The sequence below is a fragment of the Seriola dumerili genome, unplaced genomic scaffold (genome assembly GCF_002260705.1).
Source record: "Seriola dumerili isolate Sdu_G_001 unplaced genomic scaffold, Sdu_1.0 BDQW01000161.1, whole genome shotgun sequence".
Classification (NCBI taxonomy): Eukaryota; Metazoa; Chordata; class Actinopteri; order Carangiformes; family Carangidae; genus Seriola; species Seriola dumerili.
The window spans coordinates 3,180,672-3,198,087 of NW_019174416.1; the positions used below are offsets into that span (position 1 = coordinate 3,180,672).

The following is a 17,416-nucleotide window of genomic DNA, read 5'->3' on the forward strand; positions in this document are numbered from 1 at the left end:
CTTGGAGCCATCGCTCAGAGAAAGAGATAGTAAAGCCAGTAGAGGATATTGACAAAGAGGAACGCTGTGGGGAAAACGGTGCGGGCGTGACGATCGATGTTGTGTGGATTTTCCACAGTGAAGACAGATGCTGCCCTGCGCCATGCTTCCTTCACCGAAGACAGGCCACACCCCTGCCCTGGCGTCTCCTCTTTTGATCCAGCATGCTTCTTAGTGTCACTGTTCTCTGACTGCTCCGTGAGGTCCTCCGCAGTGGAGCCGATCTCCACAGACTGGTTTGGCTGGGTGGAGCTGACGATGGGGATGGAGCCGTTTCCGTTGGATTCATTGAACTCCCTCAGAAGATCCTAACAGACAGACAGACAGACAGATGGACTGATGCTTACAAATGTCTTCATTATCTAATGTGAAAATTCAGCTTTTTCATCTCATATCTAAGTGCAAACATGTCGCTCACTCTGTGAAAGTCCTCTATGGTCTGGTGCTGCATGGTGTAAAAGTGGGCACAGGCGTACTCCAGCAGCGCACCAAAGATGAAGGTGAAGCAGATCCCCAAGTAAACATCTATGGCCTTAATGAAGCAGTTGGCATTGGGCAAAGACGTGCGGGCGCCCATCATCAGAGTGGTCATGGTCAAGACTGTAGTGACTCCTGTAGAGACACACATTACAATGCTATTATTCCTTACATAATCCATCCATTGGTAGTCAGTTCAAGCATGTTCATCTAGCCATCCATCATCTCTGTCATCCTTCACAAGTCACATTTTCCTCCTTCCATTATTTATTTTCCCAGCCACTCACTGATCTAATTTCCTGTTTCCCATTGGCCAGTGGGCTCAGTAAACAAGCGAAACACCTAACTATCGATGCATTGATGATGATGTGCTGACATGTATGTTTTTGTCCATGTAGCATAGTAGAACACAGTCCAGAGTTCAATGCACTGAACTGCATAGGTAACAGCTGGCTGCCTTTGTGGACAATCAGCGGATGTAAGGCTGCAGTAGGTGTTGAATCACTGGTAGTGGCAGAAGTGTGCAGAACAACAGTGAAAAATAGTCCATTAGAAGTACTGCATTCAGAACATTAGGGAAGAACGGATAGATATATATACAGTATGTTAAAAACCCATTTTGAAGCTGTTTCAGTGAGGACGATAAGTTTTGTGCTGTTTATACAAGATTAAGTTTAAATGTATGACACAGTTATGACTAAACATAATTATTCTACATCAGGTGATGTGACGCTGTAACATACTCTCTAATCTTCTAAGATCAAAGAGAGACACTGTGTGAATCAGCACATAATACGCCCCACACTGTACAGTGGAAAGTATTCCAGAGTCATATTACATGAACGTACAGTATAGTCAGAGTACAAGAGGATGCACTAACCAATGCAGGTTCTAGCTGGCACAGAGGACTGGCTGATCCAGAAAGAGACCCAGGAGAGAACCACCAGCAGAATGGAGGGAACGTACGTCTCCAAGATGAAGAACAACACATTTCTACGCAGTGCAAAATGCAGTACCAGCTTGGGGTATTGGCCTGTGAGGAAACATGAAAAAGACTTTGAAGATCGAAAGACTTAGAAGACCAGGAATTACATTTGTGCTCTACAAAGAAGATTATATAACTCCATGTGTGAGGGGGTTTCCTGGGAGTTGAAGTATTTTACCTGTTTCGTACACAGCCTCTGACACTGATGTGTAGTAGCTCTCTACACTGTACTGAGCCAGCCGCAGCGTGTCAAGACCCTTCACTGAATCGTTCCCTCTGGTCCAGTAGAACACCACATCCTGCAGGTTGTAGCCCCCTGACCATACACACACACACACACACACACAAAGAAATCCACATACAGCAGTTAATTTTTGATGTCTCTGACCCATTCAGCATAACATTGTCTCTCCAGTTTGATACTCACTCCACTGATGATGAAAATGGTAATGGTGATGATGAGATGATGATGGTTTATGTCCATCTACACACTTGATGGAGAGCTGATGGGGTGCTGAAGGGGGAGAGGTGGAGCTCACAGGTGTTACTTACAGCTCTCCAGCTGCAGAGTGCACACTTGTCTGTCCATGGGGTACTTGGTCAGGTCCATGTTGCAGGCGATCGTGGCTGTGATTCTGTTGTGTGTTCATAGTAAGGATCATTAGCAACCTTCAAAAAGACTTTTACTTGTTTGATGTAGAACAGGGCAATTAATAATTAGTGAGCACAAAGAACTCTCTCCCCCCCGAGCAACAATCTAGAGAACAAAGACTCATATCTGAAGTGTCAATCTCTGTATACGATGTCTCCGAGCATTTGAACTGAACTTCTTCTGTTTATATATTATTTCTAACAATGCTAAAAAATATTGCAAGGGGCAGCACAGTGTCCTGGTGTGTTGTTACTGCAGAAAAAAATAGTTTAAGGAATTTGCAGGTTCCACCATTGCCAAATCAGACACCGTAAAGTCAGGAATCAAAATGTGTTCCTGCACTCCAGCAGACGGAAAAATACCTTAAGTACCCTGCACAAAACTGCCCTTTCTGTCCTCAATAAAGCTGTGCAGTCATAATAAATTTCTCTATCAGTGTGACACGACAGATAAGACGTCAGGACACATTTTTACGGTGCCCAAAGGGGGACTCTGCAAATCTTCACTAACACAATCTGAACTGTTTGAAGGGCACAAAGACTACAGGAGTTCAGTGGCATTCCCTTCAGTTATATGACTGAATGATGATACATTAGTTTTTTTTGTTTTGCTTCTTTTTTAGTAAAAACCCACGACCAATTCACAGCTGGTTAGTGTGGCAATCATGAACACAACATGATACAGAAAAAAAAATTAGGGAAAATGTATTTCAAACATTTCGCTTCCTTTCATTTTCTATTATTCTAGGTCAGCTTCCTCCTACAAGCTCAGCACAATCAGAAAGAGTATTTTGTGGCACATGTAGCAGAGTATCAAATCAGTCAGTAAATGTCAAATCAATACACTTAAACCTTTAAAAAAAAAAAAAAAAAAATCTACCGAAGGGCATAGAGAACAGTTCCATTGCTGAAGATGCGTATGAGGCGGTTTTCCACCGTGACGTCATGCAGGAAGGAGCGCTTAGAGTCGGGGATGAAAGTGTCAGGGATCCAGAGCAGTGACACCAGCCGTCCATCCAGACTGACGCTCTCATTTCCTGGGAAAACCAGCCTGGAATCACACCATCGCTGACGGAGGAAGATAGTTGCAGTGTAGTCCTGAAAAGATGAAAGTGAACCTTTTTTTTTTTAATCACATATTCACATCACACTCCCTCATTCACCCACTGACACAAAATAGTAGGAAGAAGTCCGTACCATATTGATTTCGGAGATGGCATCAATACTGGCAATATCAAGGCTCATTCCAATTACCACAGGACCCTCTATCAAAGACAGAGAGACTGGGTATAAGTCCGACTCCAATTAGGAGAAACACAATCACACAGGTGACAACTGCTTTGTAGTAGCTTCCTTTTTTTTTTTCCTTCCTACCATTGAAATTAGGTCTGAGGTAGCGGTTGTATCCTTTCATCAGCTTCTGAATCGTTGGCTGAAGCTGAGAGTCGTTCCAGTCACCCCAGTGATGGTTAGGGAACATACAAGCTCTGACACAGTAGAGAGAGAGATGAAAAAAAAAAAAAGGCAGAGGTGGAAAACGGGTAATAAATATTTGTGCAGATCATAAGCTGATGAACTTTGTTTTCAGTCAATGTAAATTTCAGTATGAACATGTGTTTTTGACCCTGTATGCGTGTTTTCAACCTGAGGTCTCTCACCCCTGTGTGAAGGTCAGGAAGAGGATCAGTAGCATGCGCGGCCGGTCAGACATCACGGATCAGCAGGCAGGGGTTAGCAACTCTGCTCAGGGACATGTGACACAGGCCAAAACATGAAGCGACGTCCACAAATCATTTTCCTGTTACACTTCATGGGATAGCACAGTTTCACCATAGGGTGGCAGCACCTCAACCAATGCGATCACAAACCTCAGGGGAAATCTGCAGCACAACAGCCATTCTCTCATCCTTTCATGTTATAAAACTGTATGTTCTCCCTGCCCTTATGCTTGTAAAATGAACTGGAAACTTAAATTGATCTCCACCTCCCTGTCTCCATGAATATATTAATAGCTGCCCCATTTGACTCTTGTGCACACACACACTTAATGACACAGAAGAGAAAAGGAAGTGTGTAGATAAGGCTACATGAATGCACCTTCGTATTTACTTGTTTGTTTTTGTGCAGTTCCTGCACGCAAGTGTACCGTAGAGCCTGTCACCTGCTGATAGATGTGGCCACTACCTTATGGTTTATTCACAAAGCCTCCCTGATAACTAAACCTGTCTCTAACTCATCAAGGATTCCCAGTTGTCTAGTTGTTACTCACCTCCTCCTCCTTCTCCTATTTCAGATAAATCTCCCTGTCAGAATTACACTTGAGTCCTCCTTACCTCCCACTTTCATCCAAATAATCTATCTACAATCTATCATGCATTCCAGTGCAAACATTATATTGACATGTTGCAAAGCATTTCCGTTAAATATCCAATGTATTATTTACACAGCACTGCCATTATAAAGTATGATCCATATGAAGACTACTGATTTCCTTTCCTAATGGCCGAAGTGACAGTTAAGGAGCCACAGCATATTATTTGGTCCAATCTGCTTCTCTCTACATGCCATATGATTATTTCATGCTACCATATTTTTTCTGTTTCCTCCCCCCCCGCTGTTTTCTGCTCTGCAGTTTAGGCTAAAGTCTCAGTTGGTTATTTGTGCTGGTTTCATGCTCTCATTCCTCTTTTAGTCCATACTTCATCAATCACTTTTTTCCCTTAAGCCATGTATTGGCAAACTACAGAAGACAATGCTACAGAGCGCGTTGGTCTCTAGTATTTTTCTTTGTTTCCCTTTTTTTACCTTTGCTCAGAATCGACTGCACATGCACATCCAAACAAACATTCATATTTATATTTCATCTTTTCTTACTCTTAAAACCACACACATTTTTTCAACCTCAAATTTCTCTCTCCTACCTGTTCCAGTCTCCTGGTTTTCTTTATCCACCTCAGGTCACTCCTCTTCTGGCTCAGCTCCTTTGTTTCCTCCTTCACTCTTCTGTTTTTCTCTGTCATAAATGTTGCCACTGGCTGAGATTGTTCCCCTTCCTTTATTTGTGATTAAATCCCACTCTTTCTTCTATCTACCAATAAACCACAGTTGCCTCTGTTATGTGATGCTGGTGTGAAGGCTACTGTTGGTTGTTTTACTGTTTGTGCGTCTCCCTCTGACTCTGCACAGCTGTATACACCTCCCCACAGAGCCACTATGTACCCCCCCCCACACACACACACACACACACAGACACACACACTTCCCCCTCCCTCTCTCTCCCTCTCTGTTTATGCCACTCACCCTCTCATTTGCGCCGCATCTTTCCCTTCTTCTTTCATTTCCCCCCACCTCCACATACAAACACGCGCACACACACACACACACACACACACACACACACACACACACACACACACACACACACACACACACTGTGCTGTATGCACACACACACACACATTAACAGATCCATCCAGGCTGATCCCCCATATCCTCTCTTTTTTTTCTTTCGTTCCCCTCCTCCCACACTCTTTTGGCCCTTAATCTCTATCTACCTCCTTCTCCTCCAATTTACATCGACACTGCACCTCCTTCTGGGCTTCAAAGCTCTCCTCTGTCTCATTCCCTCATGCCCTCACCCTCCTCACCTCCAACTCCGCTGTGTTGCATCAGTGTCATCATCTGGATTAGCTTCCTCTCAGCTTTGTCTCCTATCTCTATCTTCACTTTAAAAAATACCCATGTGGCTCTCAGCGGGGATGAAAGCTTTTCTTTTTATTCTTTTTCCACGATTGGTCATCTTGTCTTTCCTTTTCTATGGGTGTCCCCAATTTTTGAATTACAAATCTAACCCTGGTGGTACCCAAGCTACATTAGCTTGCACTTTCACAATATGTCATCGCTCTTGATGTTGCTGATGGTGATTATCGGAAATAACCACGAGCAGAATCATGGTATTGGTAATGGTGATGATGATAATGATGATGATGATGATGATGGTGATGATGGCGATTTAACCACTCTCAGAAGTCAACCGCAGCCCAAAGACTAAAAATGTTTTGTGTGCTAAACGGTCGATCATTCAGCTCCAGCACCGTTGAAATTGTGTGATTAATCTCCATTAGCTCCTCTTTCTCCTCTGGCTCAGTTGCGGATATTCCACATCTAATTGTACAGCCTGACCTCCAACAGCCCACTGCAGGAGCTTCAACATGTGTGAGAAAGCCTTGGGGGTATGCTACCTAATAACGCCTTATGAGATTTCAGTGTAGGCGCTCAATCTGCTACAGCCTAATGTTTTCCCAGTCTGCATTCCCCAGCACTGACTAATGATTTTAAGTGATCACTAATAATGTTGCTATCCCAGTTTATTTAGAGGACCAATAACACTATAGTCATAAAGCTCTCTTATGCTTAATTCCATGCTGTGATGGCTATATTCTGAGATAAATAGTCTTTTAGTTTGGTACCATGGTAATAGTGAGGAGCACTGGGAAGGATTTGCATCCACCTCGAGTTGCGTGAATCAGAGTGCACACACAGTCCCTGACAATGAAAGAGACAAATGGAGACGTTTGTGAGGCACCTGAGGGGGAGGATGTAAATGTTTGATCTGTGAGTTAGGGGGCTAATGAATAATTAGAATCAGAGCAACAGTGTCAGAGTGGCAGACAACTCAGTGTTAGTCAGCATCTGCCTCTGTCCACCTGCCTCCTCTTTAACATCTGCCTATCAGTGAGTATGTTTTCCATTTTATTTCTCCTACTACTTAAATGCACATGAGATTGTTTATCCGTATCGGTCCACCTGTCAGTTTTTTCATTAGCTAGCTCACTTTTCATATTTTCTCGTTAGATGTTCTGTCTTTGCCTCTTCATGACCTATCTCACCATATATCTGCCAGTTTTCTGTTGTTTTGTGGCTCCTTCATCCACTAAAACTTTGATTGTGGCTGTGGTTGAAACCTAATGTCCAGGCTTTAGAAATGTGCCAAAAGCTGATGAAGCCTGAGCCTGGCTGGGACACAACTGGCACCAGTTTGTTTCTCAAAGCCAAACAAATGGCCTTCTGGTCCAGGGGACGTTGCACCAGCTGTACATAAATTTACTAAGCAGAGATTTGTGCATCATTGAATTAAAACATGTTGCATTACAAATTTCTTACCTATAGAGTAATTGTTAATAAACATTAGTAATTGCCAGATGTAACTGGTGTTACTTAACCAAGTGGGAATGCTAACATTAGTTTGCTAATCGAAATATAATGGAATAGAGTGAGGAGTAATAAACATGATGGAATATAGTCAACGCATCTGATCCGACGTTTGATTAAAATGCTGTTTATAATGATATAAAAATAAAAAGTGTAAGTCACATTAGAAGAATAGAACATAATATACCTCAAATTACAAAATGCAATGTAAATATCATCTGAATGAACAAACATTCAGATTCAGGATCCGCATCCTTCAGAGGACGTGGTTGAAGAATGTGTGGCCCGCGTGGTTGTTGTTGACCGTGAAGGTGTGGCTCCTGTTACCTTGCAACCTTCACAACATGTAATTTTAACAGTTCTACAGTTAGCTATTGAACTGAGTTGAAACCCAATACTTACATTTAAAAGTGTAATCCTCAGGGTTTCTGTCCATGTTGTTTGCTGACAGACTCTGAAAGATGTGCCTCCTGAATTGGGACATAGCTAATAACAGTTTGTTAACATAATCAGATTTACCACCAATTCCAAACTTCCACAAACAAAACACCCACATTTAGGACTGGCAGTTCAAAATTGTTTGACATTTTGTTAGCAGAAAGCTTGATGTGAGGATCAATACCACTTCTTCAAACGTTGTACATCAAACATATGTAAAATAGGCCTATACTGTTGCTCAGTTTAGCTCAGCTTAGCACTGACTTGAAACAGGGATGAGATATAATTATAAGTGAGCTCTAGAGGTTCTGGTAGGCAGCAAAGCCAGGCTAGGTGTTTCCCCCATGTCTCTAGATTTTATGCTAAGCTAAGCTAACTGGCTGCTGTCTGTAGCCCTGTGCTGTATTTAATGTATTTTTCAAAATGCAAGATTGTCTTTTCAACAGTATTAATGACATCTTAACTAAATAAGACATTCCTGAAACCTGCTAAAAACTATTTTTTGGCCACTTGGAGGCAGCAGCAACAAGTGTATTTATAGTGCATATTTATACTCCACCAACTGCTGAGGGAAATTTCTGTCCCTTTGGCTGCTAAATGCTCCTCTGTGTTCACCAGCTTGTCGGTTATTGTCTGTCTGCTGTTTGGTGCTGAGAAGGTAGTGTATAGTAGAACTTTTTTGCTGAAAACAGCTGCCTTGTGCTGCTGAACACTACACTATAAGAGCAGTGAGAGTGAACTCAAAACAGTAAATCTACAGACCAGACAGCTAAACAATGAAACTCACTACAAAGCTCCATAAAACCCAGGAGAGCTCAGATTCAGGTGATAACTCTTGGAAAATTAATATCATAGTACATAAATATCAGTTATAGCCACTTAAGGTTTTAATGGGCAAGCCAATTTAGTAAATCACTTGTTTGAAAAGAGCTAGTATTTGCTAACGTAAGGACTTAAAGGTTTTATGAATAACTGGTCCACATCATCTTGGACACACATTTCTGCATCTAATGCTGGGGTTACTTTAGGTGAATGTGTGTGTGTGTGTGTGTGTGTGTGTGTGTGTGTGTGTGTGTGTGTGTGTGTGTGTGTGTGTGTGTGTGTGTGTAAGCACGTGGTCAGTGATACAAAAGCCTTCTAGTCTCAGCCTCACTCATTAAGCCCCACATGTCAGTAACTGGTCCCTGTTGACCACTCGCTTGGTTCATTTTTCATATTAGATGCGATCTTGTTAACCTTGTCTACCAGCACTCAGCAGCCACATACCTGTAGTCATGTGTCACTCATCTCCACTAACCATATCTCATCTCCGAACCTTTACAGCCCTTGGCTTGTTGCTTCCTCTCCCATCCATTCATCCGTCCATGAATTCCATAAAACGTACAGTACACTCAGAGATCCTCCCCTATCCCCTTCTGTCTGGCTGAGAACGCTTTATGCTGCACTTTGGTTTCTTTCCCATCAATCCCCTGTTGTATAACCTCATCTCTCTGAAACTCTTTGACTCTGTCTTTAACTCAATTCATCTTTTTTCCTCCCTCCTCTCTCTCTGTCTCTCTATCAGTGTGAATAAGCATTTTGGTGACACCATGTTTCGGGTAATCTTCATCTCCTCATCTCCACAGCGGCACTAGAAAAATGGAAACGTCACTGCCCACGCATTGACCTGGTGAGTTGCTGTCATGTGACAAATGGAAATGTCACAGGACTGCCCATGAGACGGACAGAGATAAATCTCCACTAAATAACAGTGACGGCTGCAATGTCCAGGAGCAACATGTATGAATTAATGTGGCGTAGAGTCTGAGTCCCCTGCACTAGCCTTCGCTCTGAGCAAGCTGTCATATCTCTTTGTCACTGTTGTGTTTACTTGTGGAGGGGATAAAGTGTTTTCTGCTGTCTTTCTTTAGACACAATGGACATGAAATTGGAATTTATCATTTCTCTCAACCCTTTGTTTCCCAGAAGATACTCACTCCAGTTCTGTTGGCTTGTGCCCTTGGCCTTACCTGTGACAAAGCTTAAGGCAGTTCTTCTCATGTGACTCCATTATCTTTGAGCAGACTGGCAGTATCTGAATAAAGCAAATTAAATCCCCTTTCTGCCACTGAGCTTGTTGATTTCAAAGCAGTCAAGTGTCTTATTATCTTCCCCTAAATTTCTGCATCATTCCTCCTTTCATCTCTTTGCTGTTAAAGTTTTGCTGAAGTGTTTTTATCCCTTTCCTGCATATGATCACTTATGTGACATTAGCTGCCTGGTCCCTCAAGAACAATATATCCACTAAAGTATAATTAAAATGCTTTGAAGACAGTGTTCATATAGCATGGCACAGCATTCTGTTTGGGACTGGGAGCAGAAACCAACCTTCAGGACTACTAACCACAACTGCATTTGGCACATCAGTAAAGTATCTTATTAAAAGTATAGACTCTCAGAGGATTAGAAAGAAAATAACGGCCAGTGGAAACTTGTGGCTCAGACAGCTCTGGGCTATTTGAATTGATTAGTCTACTTTATGCTAAAAGATCAGCATTTAAATTAGTTCTTGTATTATACCATTAGTCTGCATTCTTGCACCTCACTTAATACATGAGCCAATACAGGTATGGGTCTTAAAATAGTAAGCACACTGACAGTGACTCAGCAGTGGATCCTCATGGCTCACCATGCCCGCTCGTAAACAAAATGACAAAAACATATTTTCTGTGAATGTCAGTAGTTTGTTTTCTTTCTCTGGTCTTTTTTTTCCCCCCAACCATTCAGTTAATTTATCATGTGTTTTAGGATTTTTCCTTACAAAACAATCTGTGATACACAAAATATTTAAGTCAAACAGTTTATTCTTCAAAAAATTGTGACTTTATCCATAGAAAATGCAGTAAAAATAAAGACTAGGCTCAACACCTAAGGATTATTTGACTGAATATTGTGGGTTTAGGTATAGATTAACACCAGAGCTGAGGAAAATTCTGAATGAATTATGTTGTCTCTCTTAGGAAACTTTGTTTTTACTATTCCTAAATCCTATTTGAGGCAACTCTTATAGTGGTCAGAGCCACGGCATGAACATTTTGGATTTATTAGAAGAGCAGCTGCTTTGCCACTTTCCCATGAGGACTTGGGGATTTGGAACTCAGTTGAATGGGGTGAAAATAGAATAATCCAGTGTGAAATAATCTTCTTACTCCCCCGATGTTAACATCTTATTTTCTGTCTTCAGCCAGCTGCCAGTTGAAATGGAAGTTTCAAACTTTTGTTTCCCCCCCAAATTGTGTAAACTGACATTATGAATTGCTACAAAGTCAGGCATGCACCTGAGTCAGTCATAGACTCTTTGATCTAAAATATAGCTGGCAGGGCAGAGAAAATTTGCATGACTTTAACAGACTCTTACTCTTAGTCTCTGGATAATAACAGCCACTTAGCTATCTGCCTCCAATCCTGTCTTTATCAAACTAGCATTGATCCTTTTATCCTCAGGGATAAACGCATACATTCTGTAATAGGCAAATTTTGTGTTGTGCAATAATAAATATGGATTTCACACCATATTACATTAATACACTTTGGGTTTATTTTTTCTGTGTGCAAGCTCAAGGCAGGAAAAACAGTACGAGCCACTCTCTCCTGACCACAGAGCTCCTGCTTGCTGTGCCCTCAGGACCACCCAGGCTCTTATTAGACATGTCAGCAGAAGAAAAGACTGAAAGCTTGTCTCTATGGACAGAGTGTATCAAGACCCAACAGGAAGGAAAGTCTTCCTATAATATAAGATATTCAATTTTTACCTTGCTCTACCACAGCTGTGGGAGTTCTCTATTCCCTTAGCCATCACACCAGCCAATCACTTAGGAATGGGAGGCACTTCAGCACCAATTAGAGTTTGCAATCTTTCACTTAAATCAGACAATCTCATCTGTCATGGGATAATTCCACAAGCAATGAAATGGAACATGATGAAAATGTCGAAGCAGGGAAATGCTTTTAAATGCATGTCTAAACTTTAAACTACAAGCCAGCAGTGAGGATTAACTGCATGTAGATGTAGGGAGGAGGAAAAGGTAGAACCTAGCTAAGTCATTAGACATAAGAGTTGGTATGGAGCTTCTTGTCTATCTTTCATCAAAAATAGCAAATAATTCTTTATCCTGCACTATCCAGCTTGAAATGTAACAAAAACAACACTATAGTTGCCCCCCAGCTCCATGCTTGCTCCACACCTCTTTTTTTAAACCTTCCTTTCTCACTCCATCTCTCGCTATCTCTTTTTCTTTTTCTCAGTTGTCTCCATCCTCCCATCAGTCAGTCGCCTCTTGCACCAGTCAAGTGAAATGTTTTGTCCCCTGCTCCCCCACTCTGAGTGCTCCAGTCGGTTTATATTGAGCAACTGAAGTGTGAATCCATCAACCAGGCCTGCAGATCCCATGGGATCTCTTGCTGATTCAGGTCATCTAATCGGCCATAACCCTGGCAAAAGCCGTGGAAAAGGACAGGTCAAGGGTGTGAGTACACAAAAACAGTCTCAGTTTGTGATACATAGCACTGTCGTACCTTGGTGATGATGTTTAATTCTGCTTATTGGATTGTTACTCAGGTCAAGTCTATTACATTATGACCCATCTTCACTCCATTCATTCCCTTTTCTTTGGAGCTACAGTACATCTCTGTATTCATAGCATTAGCTTAACACTGACCTCGTTCTCTTATATAATGTCTTGGCTGTATTCTATTTATTATGGCATTTCTTGCCTTTGTCAGCCTACTAGCCCATTGCCCCTGTCCCTCTTGCCTTTCTACTTGAAATTCAGATGAGTGGAGTGTCGGGAGTGCTTATCGTCTGGACCTGGGTGACATCTCATTTAATTCCACAGAAGCGAGGAGAGGTGAACGGGGAATACGTTCCTCTGTCACCTTCATCCTGCCAGCTGTGGTGGACCAATACTATGGAGAGGAGGGAAATAATGCCTATCAGGGTACCTGTATTCTGTGTGTGCGTGTGTTTTTGTGTGTGTGTGTGTGTGTGTGTGTGTGTGTGTGTGTGTGTGTGTGTGTGTGTGTGTGTGTGTGTGTGTGTGTGTGTGTGTGTGTTTGCATGTAGAAATTCCATTTTTGTGATTTAATTGTCTTTTTTAATGTTTGTAAACTAGCTGTGCGGTTCCCTGGGTTTTCTGTGAGCTAACTGTGTTTTGCTATTTGATCCTGATTCTAGAAGCTATTTGTAAGTTTTGTTATTGCTACATATTCACCGTTAGCATTAACAGCTGTTTACTTACCAGTCTTGCCAAGCACTTCGGTCATTGCTGTATTTATAATAAAAGAGTTTATAATATGCCCTCTGAACAGTGCTACTTCTTCATTGCAGACTAGACGCTACAGTGACTCGTTGCAACGTTTCTTCTTGACTGGTAGCACAAGTTAACAGCTCTTAATGCTAACATTTGCTATGTAGCAATGGCAAAACTTACAAATAACTCCTTTAATCATGCACTTTATAAATTTACAGAATTGTCTATCCAACAATGACTGTTTTTGTTTTAATGTGAATTTGGTGATAAAAAAAAAGATTGTCATGAATGTGCGACAAAGTTGTTAAAGGATTTCTTAGTTGTTTTAGGTCAGTTGTTTTAGTTTAAATGAATAGATTTTGGACATATGCGTTTTCACTTTCTTGCCAGGCGTTACATGAGAAGATTGAAACAACTCTCGTGTCTGCACAGCTTAGGTAACTCAAGGTAACAAAATTCATTTTTGATTATTGAAAACTGAGTTTGGATATGAGGCCAAACCTGAAGTGCTGTGTGTGTGTGTGTGTGTGTGTGTGTGTGTGTGTGTGTGTGTTTGTATGTGTGTATGTGTGCGCGTGCGCGTGCGCAAGGGGACAGCCACTGTACTGATGGGTGAACTGTCAAATGAGGGATTTTCCCTGCAGCAATTGTAGGACCCAGATCATCTGCAGGCTCTGCACCCACACATGTCCACTCACACACACATGCATCATGCATGTGCACACATACTGGTCCTCATTTTGCCACAGGGATAAAGACACACCAATTAGTATGCACCAGTTGATTTACTGAGGAATTGGAGAAAAGCCCGGTGGGAAGATGAAGGTTCAGAAGGCCAAGGCTGTATGTCTGGCCCGGGTAGACATTAGAGTTGCACTGCAGTAAGAATAATTAGGCACACGGTTGTTTCTTGGATGTGTAATGACCTCTGAGGGAATTTCAACTAAATAGCCAATTACCAAGTAACGGGCATTAAAATTCATATAGCCACTGTCATGGGTCTATTACTCTTTGCAGCCACATGATGATGAATGGATGCAGACATGAAGACATGAACAAATTAATTTTCCCTTGCTAGTTCTCCTGCATCAGTGTGCTGAATATGTACAGTAAATTCTATGTCATATGGGTGATGTATTATCCCCGCAATGTGACCAAAATGCTACAGTTTGAGGAATTTAACTTGACAACCTTATTTTCTCATTGACAGCTATTTATATACGTATATATTTTTTCAAAGCTCTGTCTAGTTGTTCAGCAAATGGAACTGCTTAAATATTCAATTTATTCTTACAACATGTTTCCATTGGGACAATTTCCACCCTGAAAAATGAAAAACATGCACTCCACACTGTTTTATTCAAGTTGTTTCATACACTGTGTCGTACCTGTGTCAGCAAAACCTTCTGAGAAATATAAAAAACATTACAAATTTTCTCATGTTATTTTTTAAACTTCCAAATATGATCAATGAAAGGATTTTGTACAGATTTTCTCAGATTTGATGAATCCCACATAAATAAACAATGTGTTGGGCAGGTGCAGCCACATTCTTTGCTGCATATATATTGACTGAAATAAGGATTTGTGTTAGGCTTGATGAGTAGTACTTTTGGGTGTTTGTGGTGTTTAAACAGTATATTGGCAAGCAGTCTACTTAAGTGTGCACTGGAGTCTCTGATGGACTTGTGTCTTGGGAAGATATATTTTGTTTTAACGATTGTCATGTGGAAAGTAAATTCATTTATTCCTGCTCGGGGAGCTATTTGTTCTCCCTGGTGTTTCCCTGAGTGTGGACATAGTTCAGTGGCTTTTTGTTCAACACAAATTCTCTTCTTTTCCTCCTTGTTTTTCTTTTTCTATTACCCCTATTCCATCTTTCTTGCACCTTATTGGACACTCCTGAATAATTCTCTTTCCTCCAACCAGCACTTGTTATTTCTCCTCCTACCTTCTCTTTCTTTCTCCCTCTCTCACCTAATTTCCTTCATCCTTTGCCTCGAAATCCCAAGAGCCTAAACTGCCTACCTATGTTGTAACGTTCTCTGTATGTTCTTGCTTGCCCTATTTATATGTAAATGAGTAAGTATGGAAGTGTGAGGATAATAATTCAGGGCACGGTATATATATATATATAACTGATGTAGACATGTTGGCTACAGTATGTGCATGTGATCTTACTGAGGCAATAAGCCATACAGCCACATGCTGTGGATGATAAAGCAATTAACTATAACATCAGTCACTCCACCCGCAAAGTCAGATCCTCCATCTCCATTCGACAAAATTGTGATCAATTATTCAATCGTGCATCAAGAAATTGCACCAAAGCACTCAAGTCTCTCAGAACAAATGCCATTGTATGGATCATATCACCCACAGTGCATCATTAATATACAGCACTCACTACAATATACACAATGCTTGCAATTGTTTGATATTCCTGCTTGTGGTGTGTTTATAGACCCACTAAGTGGCCATCAGTGAGGGAGTCCATTCCTCCAGTGGATTGCTTATCTATGCCATTTAGTCATGTGTGAAACCCAAACTTCACGAGGACAAAGCAGGCAATTAATTTGCCATTGATTCTCACTTTGACCTCCAGAGACCTGCAACGTAATGAAAAAACAGATGGACATGTAAAAAAAAAAAAAAAAGATTTAGTGACAGACCTACAGGATCATGGCATGGTCCCCATTTAATGCAGTGCAACATTTATATAAGTTTATAATGCCAGAGGTCAACATACATGGAGACACTCAAATGTCAAATGCACCTCTGCAGATCTGTATGCTACACCAATCAGCTGCAATAACTCTGAGTCATATATATGTAAACTTTATAAGTTCTTTCACAGACCACTAGGTGGACTCTTTCCTTTTAAGATACCTGTTCCTGCACATGTAACACCTGGTCAGGTAGCTACACACTCAAAGAAAGGCATATTGGTGGGATTAGCTGTATCCTATTTGTCTAGAAACAGTGGGAGTGTTTTGAGTCAGCCTTTGTTGAACACATTAATGCCTAAATAAACTTAAATAAACCACTGGAAGTGTTAAACTGTGGCTGTGTGCATTCGGTAGTAGAACTAATATGAATTTGTGTTGTCAGATAAGATTACTGATATCAACCTCCTCAAAATGCACCATACAGTCTTTGAAACCAGGGTCCCAAAAAGACTAAAATAAAAATATGACAATATGAGTTTGGAAATGAACTGCAATTTTGAGAGCAGCAAATGTTACAATCATGTATTATTTACTAATCTAATGGTAGTTAGGGTATGCCTAAGACTCATGAGACAGATTTGACTGATCAGCTGACTCATCCTCAGCTTTCAGTTTCATGGAAAAAGAGATAAAATAATTTCACACCCTGTTAGACCTCATAAAGTATAGTCAGTCTGCATCTACAGAATCAAACTCAATTAAACTGTGGACAGATGTTAAACATTTTTACTTGAGCAAGAGAAATTATATAAACGTTATTGAGTTTTAAAGTATCAAAGGCATATTTACTCAAATTACTCTTCATATAGCTACTGGAAAATCCCCAGCAGTACCAATCTAACCAGTGGAGTCAGGAAATTGTTTTTGTCCCTGGAGTCAGAGCAGTGTGTCATAACAGACAGGTTATGAGGGTTAAGATATAGCGCCCGCCTGATCTTTCAAAGCATGAAGGAGCAATAGTTTTGTTGGGATATTTCCTGTCATTCATACGGCAGATGTGACATGTAATGCATCAGAGGTTACCTTCTGGCTCTGACGATAACAGAGTGAAGACTTTGTGATTAGAAGCGATGCCCTTTGTGGTGACATGTATTGTTTCTGACACCTTCGGAGTGCTTAGTGTTTCCTGATGTGCAGCCACAAATCAACATATTTCTCCCTCTTTTCCGTTATAGAAGTGTATATGAAGCCTGTAGGTGAGGAGAATCTGATGCAAAGCTTGTGTGTAGATTTGCTGCAGTGACGGCTTCTCTGCTTGTTTACAACATAATGGAGTGTCAGTGGTTTCAAAAAGATGTATTGAGCCTACACACTCTGGTAAGTCCTTTGATTTCTTACTGTGGCCCAAGTCTGCAGCCCAAGTCTGTGCCAACACCTGTTCAGCATACATGTCTGCAGCCTTTACAACTAAAGCAAACTTTTACAAGGGTTGTAACTGTGATTAAATTTGAATAAATCTGTTAATGTTTTTGTAACTCTTTGCCTAACTATTGCATAATTTCAATATCAATATGTCCTGGTTAATTGTATGTAGTATGTAGTTTGCAGTACTGGATGCTTGAACAAAAGAAAGAGCAGCTCAGCTGAGCTGTTACTCA

General features: G+C 41.1%; 1 protein-coding gene across 1 annotated transcript; it reads right to left on the minus strand.

Moving 5' to 3' along the window:
* Positions 1-14: 14 nt before the first annotated feature.
* Positions 15-3,884, minus strand: LOC111226647 (gamma-aminobutyric acid receptor subunit pi-like). The gene is made up of 9 exons (XM_022751910.1): positions 3,811-3,884; positions 3,527-3,639; positions 3,350-3,417; positions 3,033-3,250; positions 2,054-2,136; positions 1,680-1,817; positions 1,397-1,549; positions 458-651; positions 15-347 (listed from the first exon to the last, which is right to left on the minus strand). Exons 1-9 carry the CDS (start codon positions 3,861-3,863, stop codon positions 15-17), a joined length of 1,353 nt encoding a protein of 450 aa, XP_022607631.1. The 5' UTR covers positions 3,864-3,884.
* Positions 3,885-17,416: the final 13,532 nt, after the last annotated feature.

Excerpts from the sequence above, each read along its gene's own strand:
- LOC111226647 (XM_022751910.1), bottom strand. The coding sequence starts at position 3,863 with ATGTCTGACCGGCCGCGCATGCTACTGATCCTCTTCCTGACCTTCACA. Across the intron at positions 2,137-3,032 it reads ACTGTTCTCTATGCCCTTCG|AATCACAGCCACGATCGCCT; the intron begins GTAGATTTTTTT and ends AACACACAACAG. Across the intron at positions 1,818-2,053 it reads CACTCTGCAGCTGGAGAGCT|GGGGCTACAACCTGCAGGAT; the intron begins GTAAGTAACACC and ends GTGTATGGTCAG.